A 17238-nucleotide genomic window follows, 5' to 3' on the forward strand; every position below is an offset into this window, starting at 1 on the left:
GTTCCCTGTGATGTTTCCTGTGATTTTGGACTCCTCTCGTTTCCCTGTGGTAACTCCTGGTTCTCGTGTCTCTCCCTGTGTTTGGCTTTTTGTTCTGTTTGCTAGCTAGTTCATTTAACTCCTGGTTCTTGTGTCTCTCCCTGTGTTCGGCTCCTGTTCTGTTTGCTAGCTAGTTCATTTAACTCCTGGTTCTCGTGTCTCTCCCTGTGTTCGGCTTTTTGTTCTGTTTGTTAGCTAGTTCATTTAACTCGTGGCTCTCTTTGTTTTCGGTCTCTTATTCTGTGCGCTAGCTAGTTCTTTAGTTACTCTGTGTTTAACACTGCTGCCTTGAGTTTAGTGTTTTGTTTCCTCATGCTTCCGCATTCTCCCTGGTTCCTTTTGTGATTATCTGTTTGTTTTTGTCAAACTAGTTACCTGTGATTTAAGTTCATTTAACTCCCGGTTCGGTGACGCTTTCTGTTTTGACTTTTTACTCATGTTTGGGCACTTCTGTTAGTTTCGTTACTGTTTTTACATTCTGCGTTTGCTCTGTTTCTTCCCGGTTCGGTGACGCTTTGAGTTGTGTTTTTTCTTTGTTTAATTATTAAATATTTATAATTCCCTCCTGCCTCCTGTGCCTATAACCCCTCGCACTTGGGTCCTACACCACGTCCCCTATACGTGGCTTTAGCTCCCTCGTCCCTTCGTACCCGTGACAGTTTTGTCAAGCATTGGTCCACACAAGTAAGGATAAACTGGGTACACACATATTAGTGCTGGTCTGTGAGGCCATTAAATATATCGCCACTGGAGGACGGAGATTTTCCGCCATTGGTTTGTCTTAATATCATCCATTTTATTTCCACAATAATTTAAGTTGAAGGGTTTTCTAGGTGAAATTAAATACATAATTATACCCTGCATTTTTTCATGGTCGAACCACTGAACATAAATTAAAACTTAAATTGATGTGAACACTTGGCACAAAACTACTACATTTTTGCAAACCATTTGACAGTCAGGAGACCCTCAACCAGCTGACCCAGGACATCAAGACGAAGACCGTCTGATGTGGAGCTGCAGATCAGATCCCAGCAGGAGACTGAAGCCGCCGGAGTCCGAGGACTTGAGGGGCAGCTGGAGCAGGAGGCGCGGAGGTTGAAGCAGGCACCTCTGAAGCGGGCAGCTCTTTCTTTGCAACAGTGAAGCTGCAACAGGTGACAGCATAATGTCACAGGCATGGTGCACATCCACAATGTGCTGCAGGCCTTTGCGGCGTCCACCATGTCACACATGCAACAATCTGGAAAAACAACTCTTTGATGTTGGAACGCACATTTGTGCAGTGCACACAGTAAATCCTGACAGCACAGTGGTTAGATACTGTGTCATGAAAACGTGTAGTTCTTGACTTGCGTAATGCATCCGGAGTCGAACTGCGGTTCTGCGTATCAATGTCGGCCCAGTACCAACGATGTTATTACCAATAACAGGAGGAACATGACACATATTCCAAGACCAGGTTAGATTTTTGACTTGTCTTGTTCCATTCTAATTCAAAATAATTTCAAGGTATATTTAGAAAATTTAGAAACATTGGAAAATCGTTTTTTCTGAATAAAAAAAAAAGTAAAAACAGAGTCCACAAGCCTCCTCATTCACATCGTTTTCAGGTTTTTCACATACGATACATGTTCACATTATTTAAGGATAGGTTTCAGATAGGTTACAAAGATACTTTATTTAAAGAAGGTTGCCTGCAGGGATTTTTAATGTCCTGCAGGTGTCAGTATTCAGTGACACAGCATCAACACAGTATCAACACAGTGTGTTGAAAAGCTTAATGATGCCTCATTTACCCATCACTAATAAAAAGGCGAAAAGGAACGATGAACCAAAAGAGTCGACACCAAACGTGGAGCGAAGGAGACAAACACAAAGAAAGAGGGGTGAACCTGAAAACAGAAAACAAGCGAATTAAAACTCAAGCCTGACTCGGGGGGACAACAAAAACGCACTCGGAAATAAACTCACCAGGCCGAAATAACAAAAAGCGCTCAGCGGAGGAATTAAACACACACACACGATGAATAACTATAATGACAGAAAATGAAAGGTGAGTTTTACAAAACACTAAAGAGAAGCGAAAAACAGGAAACAAAGCCAGGAGAATAAACTAAGGAGGCGGCAGAAAGAGGATCAAGCACGCACAGAATTTAGAAATAAGCACAGGAGTACAACAGAGCGAAGGAACAAGAGAGAGTTTACCACAGGAACGCGAAGTAACCATCTGGCCACACGAACTGGCACCGAGGCGTAGATATAGAGAAACAGGAAACGGAAACACACATGCGAGGAATGACAAAATAAGAGCACATGAAAACAAACATAACACCATTGATGCTTTGACGCGTTCTTTGCGCTGGCATTGCTATTCACTAAGTGAGCAGGTATGGAGGAACCATGAATGTAGATAAAATGGGAAAAAAAAATCTTGCCAATATTTAGATCTGCATTGGCTGCTGAGGACGCCTCTTTACACCGATTCACTGGGCTGAAAAGTAAAATTCGGCCTGTGACAAGTCAGAGTTGTGTCTGAATGATGCATTTATAATGCTGAGCTGTTCTGGGCCTCACACCATTTCATGCGGAGGAAAGATGCAAGAGTGTGGATGGAAATGCAGTGGTAACACAAACCAAGCTGGTGACTTTGGTGCAGCAGGAGAGGTGGGGGGGTTTTCACATTTCAAATGAATAAACAGGTTGTTGGCCTCTACATATTTGCATAAGATGTATTTCCACTGACACCATTTGAGCAGAAAAATGTCAAGCTCAAGCAAGAAGAACCAGTAGGTGACGCCTCACTAATAACCACCTTCTCTGCACATTGTGTTCAGCGTGCCCCAGGGCTGCTTCAGGTGTCGCCCCGTTAATCCCTCAGTCACTTGGAGTTAGCCGGATGAAACTGGATGGTCGACTACTGTCACACAAGACATGTCAAAGACATTCAAATAGAAAAATGAAGACATGCATTTTTTAAATTGTGACCTAAGACAATACCTTGAAGAATACACACATTTGGTAAACAACAGGTGAAACCTGACGGAATCCCATATATATATTATATGTTTCCATGGTTTCAAGAAGAAGATCAGTCAAAGCTGACAGGTAGTAAGGAGCCATTTCACACTGTACGCCGTACACTGCTTTAGTCAGAAAGTTCTAAAGTCCATGTCAAGGTCATCTATTGTCATTTCTGATTATAAAATGTTTTTGTCTTTAGTTTGAACATTTTTCTCCACCAGCGGATGATCACTGTGAATTTGATTTGATCACATTTCAGTCAGTAACAAACTGGAAAATATGGAAGAGGATGAGGGCCAGTGAAAGAAAAGAATTCTGTCTTTAATCTCAGAATTCTCACTTTAATCTCAGAATTCTCACTTTAATCTCTCTGCCAAATCTTTTTCTTTCTTCAGTGGCCCCAATCTTCTTCCATACAAAAACGGCCTGGCTCTGAAGATGTTTGGCCTCTACTTGAGAGATGCAACAAATCATAGGATGTCAAGTTCAAGGGTGTTGAAACTTACATACATGAAATAACTGTTTTCAATGTCAAGTTTGGCTGGATATTCATCTGCTCTGCAGCATTCTCATCATGCCACAGGATGCTTAAAAAGGATCTCGAGCAGAGACCGGAGCAAGAAGCACAAGCATCATGCTGCTGCTACTGCTCATCTCTCTGCTCCTGGTCTCCCCGGTGGCGCCGTCCCATTACATGGCGTCCATGTCCAAGGTCCAATTCAAGGGAAAAGATGACGATGGAAACTGGCTGGTAAAGATTGGTCTTTTGTCCTGTTCATTTGGAGTGTTTTTACTGTTTTATTGAAGAAACCAGCCACTTGGTGGAGTCCAAGTGTGTGTGTAGGATATTTTATCAGTGTGGTGCGAGATGTCATCGTGATCAAATGACGGATATACTGTATGCAGATGTTTTCTTATATGCTATTTATATTCATAGGTGATGAGTAACATTATTACTATTAAAAAATGACATCACAAAGTAAAAGGGCTAAAACAAAGGAGGTCTATCTCTGGGGAATCACACTGCTTGTTGAGAAGCTGAATAATAATAATATATACATAAACGATGAATTAATCTCAATTAATCGCAGTTTAATCGCATAACAATATTTGCCGCATTTTTCAATTTGAATGAATTTGGTATATTAGTGAAATTAATGATGGACCCATACACACATTTAAATAGCAAAATATTGTTTATTTTGCATCAGTTTGACAGTAGCACCATAAATCACAATGGTGGCTATATTCAAGTTTTTATATCACCTTATTTAAACTAAAGCTCTTTTAATATTTGTATAACAATTTAAATTTTATATTCAGAGTAGTGGAAACCCTGGCCATTGTGTAGGGAAAAACATCCCTGAACAAAAGCAAACAGCAGATGCTTTTGTTTGCTTTGGTTCAGGGACGATTCCTCCATGTTTGTTGTTGTTGTTCTCATCCTAGCTGCCACGTGTCTTGTGCATCAGACCGAAGCTTTCAGCAGGTAACAGCCCAATTCATGCAGTCGATGACACGAGGAGCTGTCTGTCAGATTATAAGGCAACATTCTGGTGTTTTTAACTAGTGATGAGTGAAGTTTACATTGAAAAGCTAATAAAAGCCATGTATTCTGTATTAAACACTTTTGTATTGTTCAGTTATTTTGCTTGACAGTTGCAATGTTTTCTATACATATTTGTGTGTGATTTAACTGTGAGGGAAAAAAAGGAAACTCGATGTCAGCTACACCACATACACTTGTTGTACAGCTGAGCATGACCAGTTGAGTGACAAGTGACGTTGATTTTGTCATGGTTTTTTCTTTAACCCTCAGGTGATCCATCACCAAAGACAGACCTTCGAGTACTGCAGCTGGGAGTCCTGGAATTGCTTCCAGGGGAACTGTGGCTCCACGTTAACACCAAATAGTGGCATAATAGACCAAAGCTCCACCGATCCTGACGACGACAGACATTGGTGTGAAAATGAAAAAATCTATCCGAGAGTGCTTGAAGCTGACCTTCCATTCACCTTGAGGTAAGTTGTTTCACGCTGACATTACTTGAGGACTGCTGCATTTTCTCGGGGCTGAGAATGACAGAAGTTGACGGCAGAGCAAAATTCACAGCAAGGAGAATGGGGTGACCATTTATTCATTTAGAAGTCTGCTCCATCTGTGGCAAAAAATCAACACTGGTATCGTTTGATTTTATGATATGAGATATGACAACTGGAGGGGAGGGTGGGGGTCTTATCCAGGTGCCATGCATATTTGCAGATTTACCTGGAGGCGAAGCCTAAGAGCCCAAAGCATACACAGTCCTTATACAACCATGCAGCTAATATATGGATTTTTACAGGCTGAAGAGCGTCATGCTGCCAAAATAGTAAGCCATGTCACATCAAACCGATGGAGGCGTTTTATTGAGCTTAAAGCGCTCAAAATACGCTGTTTTGCGTGCTGGGGGATCAATGCACTCTTTTTTTAGATTCACAACAAATCCCAAACTCCTGATATGATTTAGGAATGTGTTTGTGTGAGCTCTCACTTCTTCCCTGGACGATGCTAGGATCAGCCAGTCATCTAGATAGATCAAAATCCTCATCCCCCAAGCCCTGGGTTCCAGATCCACATCCACAAACTTGGAGGACGTTTGCGGTGCTAGAGAGTACCCGAACGGTAGGCGGTTGAACTGAAAACACATCTCCCCTACCGCAAAACGAAGGTACTGTCTCAGCTCGGCGTCCCCAGTTGAAGGGCCTTCAAGGGGCAAGGGGCGGAGGTGGGGGTCATCTAAGAAAACTGTCCAAATGTTCCTTGGACTTCTTGGCCACCTCTATCTTATGAATGACCTCCTCAACCGGACCAAAGAGGAAGTCATCCGCAATGGGCGCCCCGATTAGTGTTTGTTTGTCCTTCTCCTTTAGCCCGGTCTCGGTGAGCCAAAGAATCCGGACCATCATCTGGGCCGCAGCACACGCAAAGCTAGTTTAGAAGTGATCCTCATGCACTTTTAAGCCGGGTGCACCACTGCACCTACGGCTTATAGATCAGTGCAGCTCATGTATGAACAAGATTTATTTTCCTCCTTGAATTTAGTGGGTGCAGCTAATATTCTGGTGCACTCTTTAGTCTGGAATTTATAGTCATTTGTTTCTTAGAAATCTTGTCAACAAAAATGAGGAACAACTGTGGTTTCTGTCTGTCTCACCAGGGTGAGGACCTGCTGTTGGATCGACACACAAAACGATCTCGATGACATGACATTCCTGGCCACAGTGGATCTGGGAGAAAGATCTGACACGACTAAACCTAACGACTCACCAGACATCTGCATCCTACCGTACTTACGGTACGTGTGCACTAGCGTTGCCATTTGCGTCACTGAGGACGGTAGACTGTCATCCTTTAGTGTCTGTGTTGGGGGGGGAGTCCTCCTTGACTGACAACGTTGTAGTGATATCATTGCTAGTCACACTCATCTACATATTGACAATAACATCTGAAAAATAGGGAATCTAAATCCCCCTATGGGAGAGCAGGCTAAACTCTAGAGGGATCTCGTCGATGTGTAAGAGGGACGCGTTTTGAAGTGAGGACACGAAAGAGGACAGATGCTTTGGACTTGTGGAGAGGAGAGACCGTGTTGGACCAGGATTGTTGAAGACAGCCGGTGAGGTTCATGGGCGTAGAGGATATGTGTGACCAGATAGGATTAAGGTGGGCGACCATAGATGGGAAATGTAGAGCGCATCAGTATGAGCAAAAGAAGAAGAAACTGGATCTAAACCCAATCTTGTTTCTTCATTTCAGAGTTCCCCAAAACTGCCCTCGGTCTTTCCAGATTCACACTTTGGATCCTGAAGGAGACGCGGTCCGTTGCAGATACGGCAAACGAGGAACCGACGAGTGCTACGATTGTTTGCAAAACAGCGGATTTGTATTACACGAGGTTTGTTATCCAGTTTCGCTCAACCGTTGTCACGTACGCCAGTCACTACTGACAGTGTTGTCTCCCAGGACACGTGCGTACTGGATTACCAGCAGGCTTCAAGTAACACTGACCCTGTTGGTTTTGAGTTGGTGGTAGAAGAGTACCCTCAACAGGAAATTACACTGTCTTACACCGACGGAGCCAGCAAAACTAGGTGTCCCCATGGGTCAACCAACCCCACGCCCCCATGCTCCAACACTGACCCACTTAGCAGACACTCACTGCAGCTTGTAGTGAAAGGTAAGAGCATGGTACATTTCCTTCGAAAAATGACAGAAAACTAAATGGCAACACACGACTGATTGGGAGTCAAAAGTCCACTTCAAAATGGTCAATATTTTTGTTTCATTTGTGTTATTTCAGGAAGTGTGCGTATTTTTGGAAGTTTAATCGTAGTTTGTCCAGTAACTCTAAAGTGTCAGAGACACCAAGCTGTTCATGATCAGAAAGAAGAAGTATAGGGTTTTCATTCCGTGTAAAAAACTTTTTTTTTTCTATATACTACCATCAAATACACTGTGATTCTGACAAGACTCTCAGATGCGGGTTAAACGCCGGCGCCATCTTGTGGGGCTACCAATCAGCAGTGCACTGTGCACTGACGTGGTGGAAGTAGCGGCTATATCAGCCAATAATGAGGGATTTGTCAATGTTTTTTGAGGATGCAGAGCAGTGCCGACTCAGACTAATGTGAGAGGAAGAACCGTCTGAACGGATCAGAGACTGGCGGCAATACTGAACACTAATGTGAATGGAATGTAAAACTGTGTTCTGAGGTGTCAGCAAGACAAAACATGTCATGCGTTAAGGTTGACAGTGGGATGACTGGGTCTTTTACTGGCGAGTATTGACGCCTCCTCACCCATGTTTTTGATGGCCTCCTTGCTGTTTTGATAGCTAGCTATCATCACCTGTTTACGTTGGAAACCCTGGGCATGTGCAGATCATTTTATGCATGTGCATAGCTTTAGCTTCCTCGATAGGCCTCTGTCGGTGCACTATTTTATTAAGTCACGTAAAAACTCTGGGATGCTGGTTTCACCTGGACCTCATCTGCAATGAAGTAACCTCCTGTTCTTTTGGACCACAGTTGACCCAGCAGTTTCGACTTGCACAGCGGGTGAATTCATCCCAGCATTGTTGAGCCCAACTCCAGATGACGGGGATCACATCACGGCTGAGGTCGACAAAGAGTTGGAGATCCTCATCGAAGCAAATGCACAGCAGTCCACGTAAGTAATTTGGAAATTATATTCCGTCAAGTCCACAAACTGACTCCTCTTTACCATCCTCATCCTATTGGACCACCATTTGTGCTTTTGTGCAAATCTAGAGTCCACGACGTCATCTTTAGCGGACATCAGAATTTCACTAAACACAAAACCACCAGCCAAGGATTTGCTCTGAGGTGGACCCCCATCATTGAAAATAAGGATGAAGTCTTTACATTTTGCTTTGCTGTGGAGTCCCTCGCCGGGTGAGTGCCTGCAGACGACGGTAAGGTTTCAGTGACGGTGGAGCTCCACTCACTTGCCTTGATTCTGTCTGTCTCTCAGGTCTCGGGTGTTTCATTCTGAAATGAGATGCGTCATCATAGACGTCATTCATAAAATCTGTAAGTATATCTCTGTTTTCGCCTGCTGCATTTAAACTTTTGGAAATTGAGTTGTAAGTTCCCCAAAAATTACAAAGAATGTTAAAGTTGGAAGATCTGAATCAGAATCAAATTTATTGCCATGGTCAGTGGGGATCCCACCAACTAGGAAAGTGTTTTGGAATAAAGTGCAGAAAGAAAAAAATAAAATAAAATAAAATACAACAAAGGCTGTTCACGAATTCAACAATCTGACGGCCGAGGGGAAGAAGCTGTTCGTGTGACTTGAGGTTCTGGTCTGGATCGACCTTAGAAAGAAAGAAAGAAATGAAGAAAGAATTAACAAAGTAGTCTCTGAAAGCATTCATCGTTCACTTTAGCCAGGCAGGTAGCGTTAAGGCAGCCTCAAAATGTAAGTCTTGCAATAGATGGACTCATGAGGTTCGATCAGTTTGGGAAAGAATAATCAGGATAAAATGATGAAAGTGGTCTCAAATTCTTCGATGCCCGGTGTCTTAAATATCCAGATTGAATAGTGTCAGTTTACTTATATGTGAAGATTATAGACTTATATTTTGAATATAATATATGGTGAATACACCATAGCAGCTGTCAAGCGCCAGACAGATCACTAGGTTCATCCCCCGCTTCTGCGTCCAAACACAAACACTGAGGCGAAACACTGCCCCCAAGGAGCTATCATCACTTGTTTACGTTGGAAATAGCCCCCGGGCTATTTCCTTAGTTAGTTTCAGCAATATCTTTAGCCACTGGATGGAGTTGGGCAACGGAACCTCAACACTGTTCTTGACCAGCTGTTATGGCATCATCGAATTTAGGTAGCAACGATAAGTCTCTTTTAAGTCTTTTAAAGATGACATTTCCGGTGATCAAACGTATTTAACCAAAGTGGAAACATTGAAACAAACGGATGTAACATGTAACACCTCACGGAGGTGGACATTAACATGACGGTTTTCTGTGTGTTATTCACGGAAAAAAGCTAGAAAGAAACAGCATAATGACGGAAGTCTGTTGCTCACATAACTCAAGTCGTGCACTCCAGCTGGACACGTGAAGAGATGGACCACATGACGATGGATGCAGACTGGAGAGACGTCTACTTCTCACGATTAAAAAAAACATTTTTATTGTCACCAACTCTTCCCTCTCTGCTACAATGTCACAAAACTGGTGATTTTATTGTCACCAATTCAGTAAATGACAAACCTTCCCCCTTCATTGTTCCTCTATCGTGTTGTGATTGTCTGCATTCCGTTCCATGTTTTGTTTTGTTCAAGTGTTCAAGTCTTTGTTTGGCGAGGTAAATCACAGCTATATCAAAATGTGATCCCCCTTTTAGTGCATGTAGCCGTGTCCTGCAGTCCAAGCACGATGACCGTCGCCGTCCATAAAAACCTCCCTGGCATCTCTGAGGAACACTTTGCCCTCACAGACCCAACAAATGCAGTCTGCAGCCTCTTGACGCACTCGAACAACACTCACATCATCGCCAGCTTCCCGCTCAACTCCTGCGGAACTGAGATCGAGGTTCTGCTCGACATCGCCTCTGGCTGCTATTGCCTCTCCCTTACATCTCTTCTCTGTCTACACAGGAAGACAACGAAAATCTGCTTTTCAAGAACACTCTAACTGCGGTAGACCAACCCGGAGAGGTCATCTCTCGGAAGGACCTGGTGCACTTGGACTTCCACTGCAAGTACAGCAAACACGGGGTTGTGTCTCAGGGATTTTCGTCTCACCGGGAGAGCGTCACTGTGTCAGAGGAAGGCTTCGGTACATTCATCTACCAGTTCGAGTTCTATGAAGACAACAGCTTCACCACCAAGAAGGATCCATCTTTGTACCCTCTGGAGTACGAGATTGGCTCCAAGATCTACATGCAGATTGACACCACTTCAGCCATTAACACTGAGCTGTTTGTCGAGTCCTGCAAAGCTTCACCGTATGACAACCCCAACTACACGCCGACCTACTCCATCATTGAGAACGGGTGTGTAGCAGAAACCTCCTCCTGGTTCTGAAATAATGAAACAAGCTCTTTCCAACCATCCTTGTTTTAAATGTGTATCATCTTGTTTTGATCACTAAAAAATGTTTCTGCCCCACATCTGTCTCCAGATGTAACGTGGACTCGACGGTGGTGGTCAGTCCCACGCCACATTCGAAGCAGTTCAGATTCTTCATGGATGCCTTCAGGTTCATTGGAGTGCATGAGCAGGTGAGCGCTCTGGGAAGGCAAGCTAATCTGGCGTCCTCTTCTGCCACTCTTTGATGTCCGACTATCACAAAACTTACAGCAGGAGTCTCCATTTTGAGAGTGCTGCTAACACACCAAGCCAAGATGGCACATGTCACTCATATTTCAGACTGCAGATCGATATTTAAATCAGTCTGTTCCACACCAAGCTTTTCCTACCACCTTTAAAAGAAGAATGGAACACAGACCCATTACTCTGCTAGTAATGTTGAAAATTACATTTATTCTTCCCTGTACAGACATTTTACAACGAAAGATTTAGTCATTGCATAGCAAAACCCTCACCGCAGCTGAGGTCTCAACTGGCCTCATGGTTTCCGCCACTTGTTAACACATCGCTGAGGCTTAAACCTACGCTCAAAAACATGATCTGATAAAGATGAAATCCCATGTGATCAGATGTATTGAAATGAAGTGGAAATATCGGAAATATTGGTAACGCACCGTGGAGTTGGAGATGATGGGTTTTGCCGTGTTTTTTGGGGGGAAAAAATCCAGAAGAAAACACCATAATGACAGAACTCTGTAGCTTGTGGAACTCAAGTCACACACCCGCTGTGAGGATGGATGCGGACTTGAGAGAGGTCTACTTGTCATTATTAAAAAAAACAATTTTTATTATTACTAACTGTCACCAGTTTCTGGCAGAAACCCTTGAAAATGATCTTGAAATGGCTTGCGACTGAGTCTGGTCTCTGGTGCTGCAACACTACTGTAACCAAGTTTCAGGTGGCAACACTGAAAACTAAGTAGTGCACATACTGGGCAAGAAACAGACACAGGTGCAATACAAGAGAATTAGAACTGAACTACAGGGGGCGCTACACCCGCCATGAACACCAAACAAAAAAAAAAAAGTCTCCAAATATTAGCCATGTGTTTTGATTCTGAGTTGAGCTTCTCACCTGTTCCCAGTACATGAGAAAGCATGTCGACTCTCTTGGTTGTTGAGCTGCTGCTAAACCGGTGCCTCGCTCTGGTTCTTTTTATGAAGTACTGAGCTTCAGGGTATGCGACTTAACAGAAGGGCAATGAGTTGTGGTTTGATTCTGTATTTCACACAGTGGAATCAATGGGAATGAAGTAGCTTTGCCTGCTTTTCTCCTGTGCTGATGTTCATGTGACTTTCAGGTCTACATCAGCTGCTCAGTCCTGGTCTGTGAAGTCGGGAACGCAAACACCCGCTGCTCCCAAGGCTGCATCACCCCTAAAGTCAGAGTCCAACCCAAAGCTAAACCCAGAGCCAAAGACAAAGCCAAGGCCAAGGCCAAAGCCAAAATCCAGGCCAAAGCCCATAACATCAGCAAACGAGAGGCAGACTTCCAGACTTCAAGGCATTTCATCTCTCAGGGCCCTCTCCGCCTCAAGAGGTCAGCAGAGGTCGCCACAGCCCCAGGTAAGACTTTCGCCATATTAAAAGGAAAAAAAAGCAATTCATGAACAAGTTCTCTCTCGTCCAGATATGAACCTGAATCTCAACCTGAACTTGGTCTTCATCGTTGGGGCTCTTCTCGCGGCCGTGGCCACGGTGAGCGTGACGTCCTACCTGAAGAGAAGGATCTCTTACGTCAAATATCAACAGCTCTCCAGCTCTGAATTGTAATCTGCTTCGAGCTGCACTGACTCGCTTCACTGCGCGATTGACACAACTTCCTCTTACGTGATCGGGCTCGCAGTTCTGCTGTGATCGGGGCATCATCCAGATTATAGGGGCGCTGCCCTTATTCTACTCAACGGAAGGGTTTGGATTCATTCACTTATCTATAGAAAACCAATCATCTCCTCCATTTTCAATAGTGAATCATGTTTTTAAACTTGAGGTTTGGGGATTGTTTGCTTCCGTTCAGTTGATTTGACAAGAAGTACGGTAATAAAGCGATTCCACAGAGTGGAGCATGTTTTCATGAGTCGGCTGCTTTTTACCGGTGCATCATACAATAAATGAACTGTGTTTTTACTCTGCGTGATGCACCGCCACGTACGAGAGCGCTTCTCTACAATCTGAATGAATGTATTCTGACCTATATGTGATATTAAGTCTTCGCTGCTTACATGACGCGAAAAGATCCCTGATAGCAAAATGTTTCTGGCCTGGAAGTGGGTTGGATGTGGGCTCCTTTACGGATCCGGGCTTCATGCTGGGACTCATTGTATGGTATTGAAAACTTGCATCCCAAAACTTCTTTGGATCAGAGAAGTGACAAATAGTGTCAGTACTTTGAAATAAAGCTGAAGTGATTTGGGAGACTTGGCTGATGGAGTGTACATTTATTTTTTAGTGTCTCTGATCTGTTTCTAACCAATCCTGAACGTTTCTTTTTCATAGGTCTGTCTGTTCTGGAGCTTTTCTGTTTCCAAACAAACTCCATTACATAAAATTGTTTGGCAAAAGTTACATGAGCTGGCTTTGGTCCCAACAGTCACGTGACTGCAGGCACCAGGACCTGTAGGCCTCTCACCCAACAGTGGTGTTATGTGAGATGATTCCAAGCTTTTTTCAGTTGGTTTTCCAAAGGGAGGAACGAAGCCAGCTGAACCCTCAGCTCCTATTTCCTCATTCTCCACCTGTTATGTATGTGCTGTGCCTTGATCTCATCGCAGGACCCTACACATACAGAGATTCTGTGTCCGTGGAAAGAACACAGTGGCGACATTGAAACAAGGTAAGGTAAGGTAAGGTAAGGTAACTTTATTGTCAAATATGCTACAGTACAAGACATATAGCATGGATGAAATATCTGTTCTTTCAGACCTGGACACGACATACAATCACAGACAACATAAGATCACAGACAGCAGGATACATGCAACAAAAATCATCGTCACATCAGTCCATCAACCACCAGGAGGAGCACCTAGCTCATGGCTGCATGGCAACATCCTCTGCCCTTGTGGATGGAGCCAAAAGTGCCTGGTGCAGACCCGGGGGCAGAGCAGGAAGGGAGTTCAGCATCATGACAGCCTGGTGGACGAAGCTGTCTCTCAGTCTGCTAGTTCGTGCGCGGTGACTCTGCAACCTTCGCCCTGATGGCAGCAGCATGAAGAGACGGTGCGACAGGTGGGTGGGGTCTCCTGCGATCCTCAGGGCTCTCCGAGTGAGGCGAGTCTTGTAGATGTCCAGGAGGGATGGAAGAGGGACCCCGATGATCTTCTCAGCAGTCTTCGCCACGCGCTGCAGGGTCTTGCGGCAGGCGATGGTACAAGAGACGAACCACACTGTGATGCAGCTGGTCAGAATGCTCTCAATCGTGCCTCTGTAGAAGGTGCACATGATGGGGGACGGAACTCCGGCTCTCTTCAGCTTCCGCAGGAAGTACAGGCGCTGCTGGGCTTTCTTGAACACCTACACCACGGCAGTGGTGCCGTGGTGTAGGTGTTCCAGGTCAGGTCCTGAGAAATGTGAACACCCAGGAACTTGGTGCTGGTGACCTGCTCCACTGCGGCACCAGCGATGGACGTCTCCTGAAGTCCACCACCATCTCCTTGGTCTTCTCCACGTTCAGGCGAAGGTCAGGTCCTGAGAAATGTGAACACCCAGGAACTTGGTGCTGGTGACCTGCTCCACTGCGGCACCAGCGATGGACGTCTCCTGAAGTCCACCACCATCTCCTTGGTCTTCTCCACGTTCAGGCGAAGGTTGTTGTCATCGCACCACTGGACCAGGTGGCTCACCTCACTCCGGTAGTTGGACTCGTCGTCGTTCCTGATGAGGCCCACCACGGTTGTGTCATCTGCAAACTTAATGAAGAGGTTTGAGTCAGACACAGGTTGCCAGTTGAAGAGGGGGGGGGGGTCAAGTCCCAACTGGACCAGCTTGAGGATGAGTTGCTGCAGGATGATGGTGTTGAATGCTGAGCTGAAGTCCAGGAACAGCATTCGGGCGCAAGAGTCTCTCGTCTCCAGGTGGGTGAGGACGGAGTGGAGAGCAGTGGAGATGGCATCGTCAGTCGAGCGATTGGACCGGTATGCGAACTGGTATGGATCTAGAGCAGGAGGGAGAGAGGTCTTGATGTGATGCATGACCAGCCGCTCAAAGCACTTCATGATGATGGGAGTGAGTGCTACTGGGTGATAGTCATTATGGCAGGTGGGAGACGTCTTCTTCCGGACTGCAATGATGGATGCTGCTTTCAGGCATGTTGGAACAACAGCTTGGCTCAGCGAGGTGTTGAAGATGTCTGTGAGGACATCCGTGAGCTCCCCAGCGCAGTCTTTCAGGACCCTTCCCGGGATGTCGAAGCTTTCCTCACGTCGATCCTTCTCAGCGATCTTCGCACCCTGTTCGGAGACTACGACAGTACCTGGTCTTCAGGGTTCAGAGGGATCTTCTGGGCTGGAGTCTTGTTGACTGCCTCGAAGCGATCGAAGAAGTCATTCAGCTGGTCGAGCAGAAGAGGGGAGTCATCACAGGTCTGCAGTGAGGGCTTGTAATCCGTGATGGTCTGGATCCCCCTCCACAGGTTCCTGGTGTCTCTGCTGTCGCTGAACTGGTCGGCAATCTTCCTGGAATATTGCCGCTTCGCCCCTCTGATGCCACGTGCGAGGTTGGCCCTGGCTGCTCTCAGGCCCTCCTCATCTCCAGCTCTGAAGGCAGCGTTTCGAATCCGCCACAACCTGTGAACCTCACCTGTCGTCCATGGCTTCTGATTAGCCCGGATGGAGATGGTTTTGGCGACTGTCACGTCATCGATGCACTTCCGGATGTAGGCTGTGACGGTCTGGAGATCAACGGTGTTGTTGATAGTGGCTGCCTCTCTGAACATGTTCCAATCTGTGGTGGAGAAGCAGTCCTGGAGTGCTACAGACGATCCTTCGGGCCACACACGGATCCTCTTCTTGGTGGGCTTTGTGATCTTCACCCGTGACCTGTATGCTGGAATGAGCAAGACAGTGGTGTGGTCAGAGGCACCAAGCGGAGGCAGGGGGACTGATCTGTAGGCTCCCCTGTGCGCAGTGTAGACGTTGTCCAGGATGTTGTTGCCTCGTGTGGAGAAGTTTACATGGCTGTGCAGAGCACACTCTTGGGGTCTGCATGGTTAAAATCCCCAGCCAGGATGAGGAGAGCATCGGGGTGAGCTGTCAGCTGCAAGCACATGTTGCCACCTGGTACCTGGTTCGAGACAAGATGACCGACCTCATTCCTCTACAGCGGATCCTCCATGCTGAATCTCCGTGCTCCTTGCATCTCTCGAACGGAAACCCTGGAAGTGGACAAGCTGGACCTCAATAACAACGACACCGGAAGCAAGTATTGGAAGTTGAGTTTTTTAATACAACTTCTTTGTTCTAAAAGTAAAATACTCAGAGGACACGTGCATTTTCATTATTGAGACGTTGGCTTGGAATCAATACAGCTGTGAACACATAGCACCCTCTACTGATGGAAAAAAACAAAACAAAAAACTATTAATTTCATACGTGGACAACAATGAAATATTGTAGAGGCAACAATAAGTTGGAGGTCACTTGTTTGAAATGGCTTTATTCAACATTTCTCTGGACAAAGGTCCATCACTGTGGTGCAGCTCAGAAGAGGCTCATCATTCAAAATTTTTGGTCAAACTCTGATTTGTTCAAAGTCCGAGACGTTCGAAAACTAAGGTACCACTATATTCAACTCTCTACATTTTACGATGCAGTGCAAACATTACGTAACATCATGCTTCCTCGTGCATCTCAGAAAATAAACCGAACAAATTTTACGACCAAATTTTACGTTAGTTAAAACACATTTTGTCGCTCTATATTTCTGAAATACACTCGTTGCTTGGAGTCATCGATATGCAAATGAGTTGATATGAGATGATATCACACTGGCCACATTTGGGTCAGTTCTGTTCCAGAGTAGACAGATGGAGGATCTGAAAGAATGAGGTCGGCCATCTTGACTGCATGTAGGCACCACTCCATGTTGCTGGTTTTAGGTGATATTTAACAATAGAATCCCAAAATAAACATCACAATAACTAAATAAATAAAGTCTACTGTTCTCAGAACTAAAGTTCACCACCTGGACACCTGAAATACCGCGTGAGAACTGCGGCACATTGATTAAAAGATAGGGTTTTTTTGTTATGAATTTAATAATCTCCTTCCTTGTATGTCTGTCGGATCACCTGGATTGATTGTATCACATCTGCTCCTCTTACATCTTGCCTTTCAAAATCATGTCACGGAACTTAAGATTGAGTTTCGAAGAGAAAATCACCCTTAGAAACATCTCAGTCCCTGGTCCATCAGGTTCGGTGTTTCCTTGAACCAGAGTGTTGTTTTGCTGTACGGTCGAGTGATGGCCACATGTTTTCATCTCTGCATGAGGA

The 17238-nt window shown here is 45.1% G+C and overlaps 1 protein-coding gene and 1 long non-coding RNA gene across 3 annotated transcripts; one reads left to right on the forward strand and one right to left on the reverse strand.

The window, feature by feature from the left end:
- Positions 1–1643: 1643 nt before the first annotated feature.
- LOC128759090 (uncharacterized) lies at positions 1644–3938 on the reverse strand. Its single transcript, XR_008414564.1, has 3 exons — positions 3570–3938; positions 2855–2959; positions 1644–1934 (listed from the first exon to the last, which is right to left on the reverse strand). It is a non-coding gene; the product is annotated as an uncharacterized LOC128759090 (long non-coding RNA).
- LOC128759089 (uncharacterized) lies at positions 3471–13140 on the forward strand. 2 transcript variants are annotated; one of them, XM_053865759.1, is made up of 13 exons: positions 3471–3814; positions 4883–5085; positions 6264–6401; positions 6863–7001; positions 7070–7283; positions 8134–8275; positions 8377–8520; positions 8600–8658; positions 10001–10188; positions 10254–10651; positions 10780–10879; positions 12050–12314; positions 12379–13139. In XM_053865759.1, exons 1-13 carry the CDS (start codon positions 3698–3700, stop codon positions 12519–12521), a joined length of 2250 nt encoding a protein of 749 aa, XP_053721734.1. In that variant the 5' UTR covers positions 3471–3697; the 3' UTR covers positions 12522–13139. The 2 variants fall into 2 exon arrangements, with proteins under 2 accessions (XP_053721734.1, XP_053721735.1); XM_053865760.1 differs by having other exon boundaries at positions 3696–4552; positions 12379–13140.
- The last annotated feature ends 4098 nt before the right edge of the window (positions 13141–17238 follow it).

Source organism: Synchiropus splendidus, chromosome 5 (genome assembly GCF_027744825.2).
Source record: "Synchiropus splendidus isolate RoL2022-P1 chromosome 5, RoL_Sspl_1.0, whole genome shotgun sequence".
NCBI lineage: Eukaryota > Metazoa > Chordata > Actinopteri > Syngnathiformes > Callionymidae > Synchiropus > Synchiropus splendidus.

Coding starts and splice junctions, on each gene's coding strand:
- LOC128759089 (XM_053865759.1), top strand. CDS start 3,698: ATGCTGCTGCTACTGCTCATCTCTCTGCTCCTGGTCTCCCCGGTGGCG. Junction 8,521..8,599: donor GCTGTGGAGTCCCTCGCCGG/GTGAGTGCCTGC, acceptor TCTGTCTCTCAG/GTCTCGGGTGTTTCATTCTG. Junction 10,880..12,049: donor TCATTGGAGTGCATGAGCAG/GTGAGCGCTCTG, acceptor TGTGACTTTCAG/GTCTACATCAGCTGCTCAGT.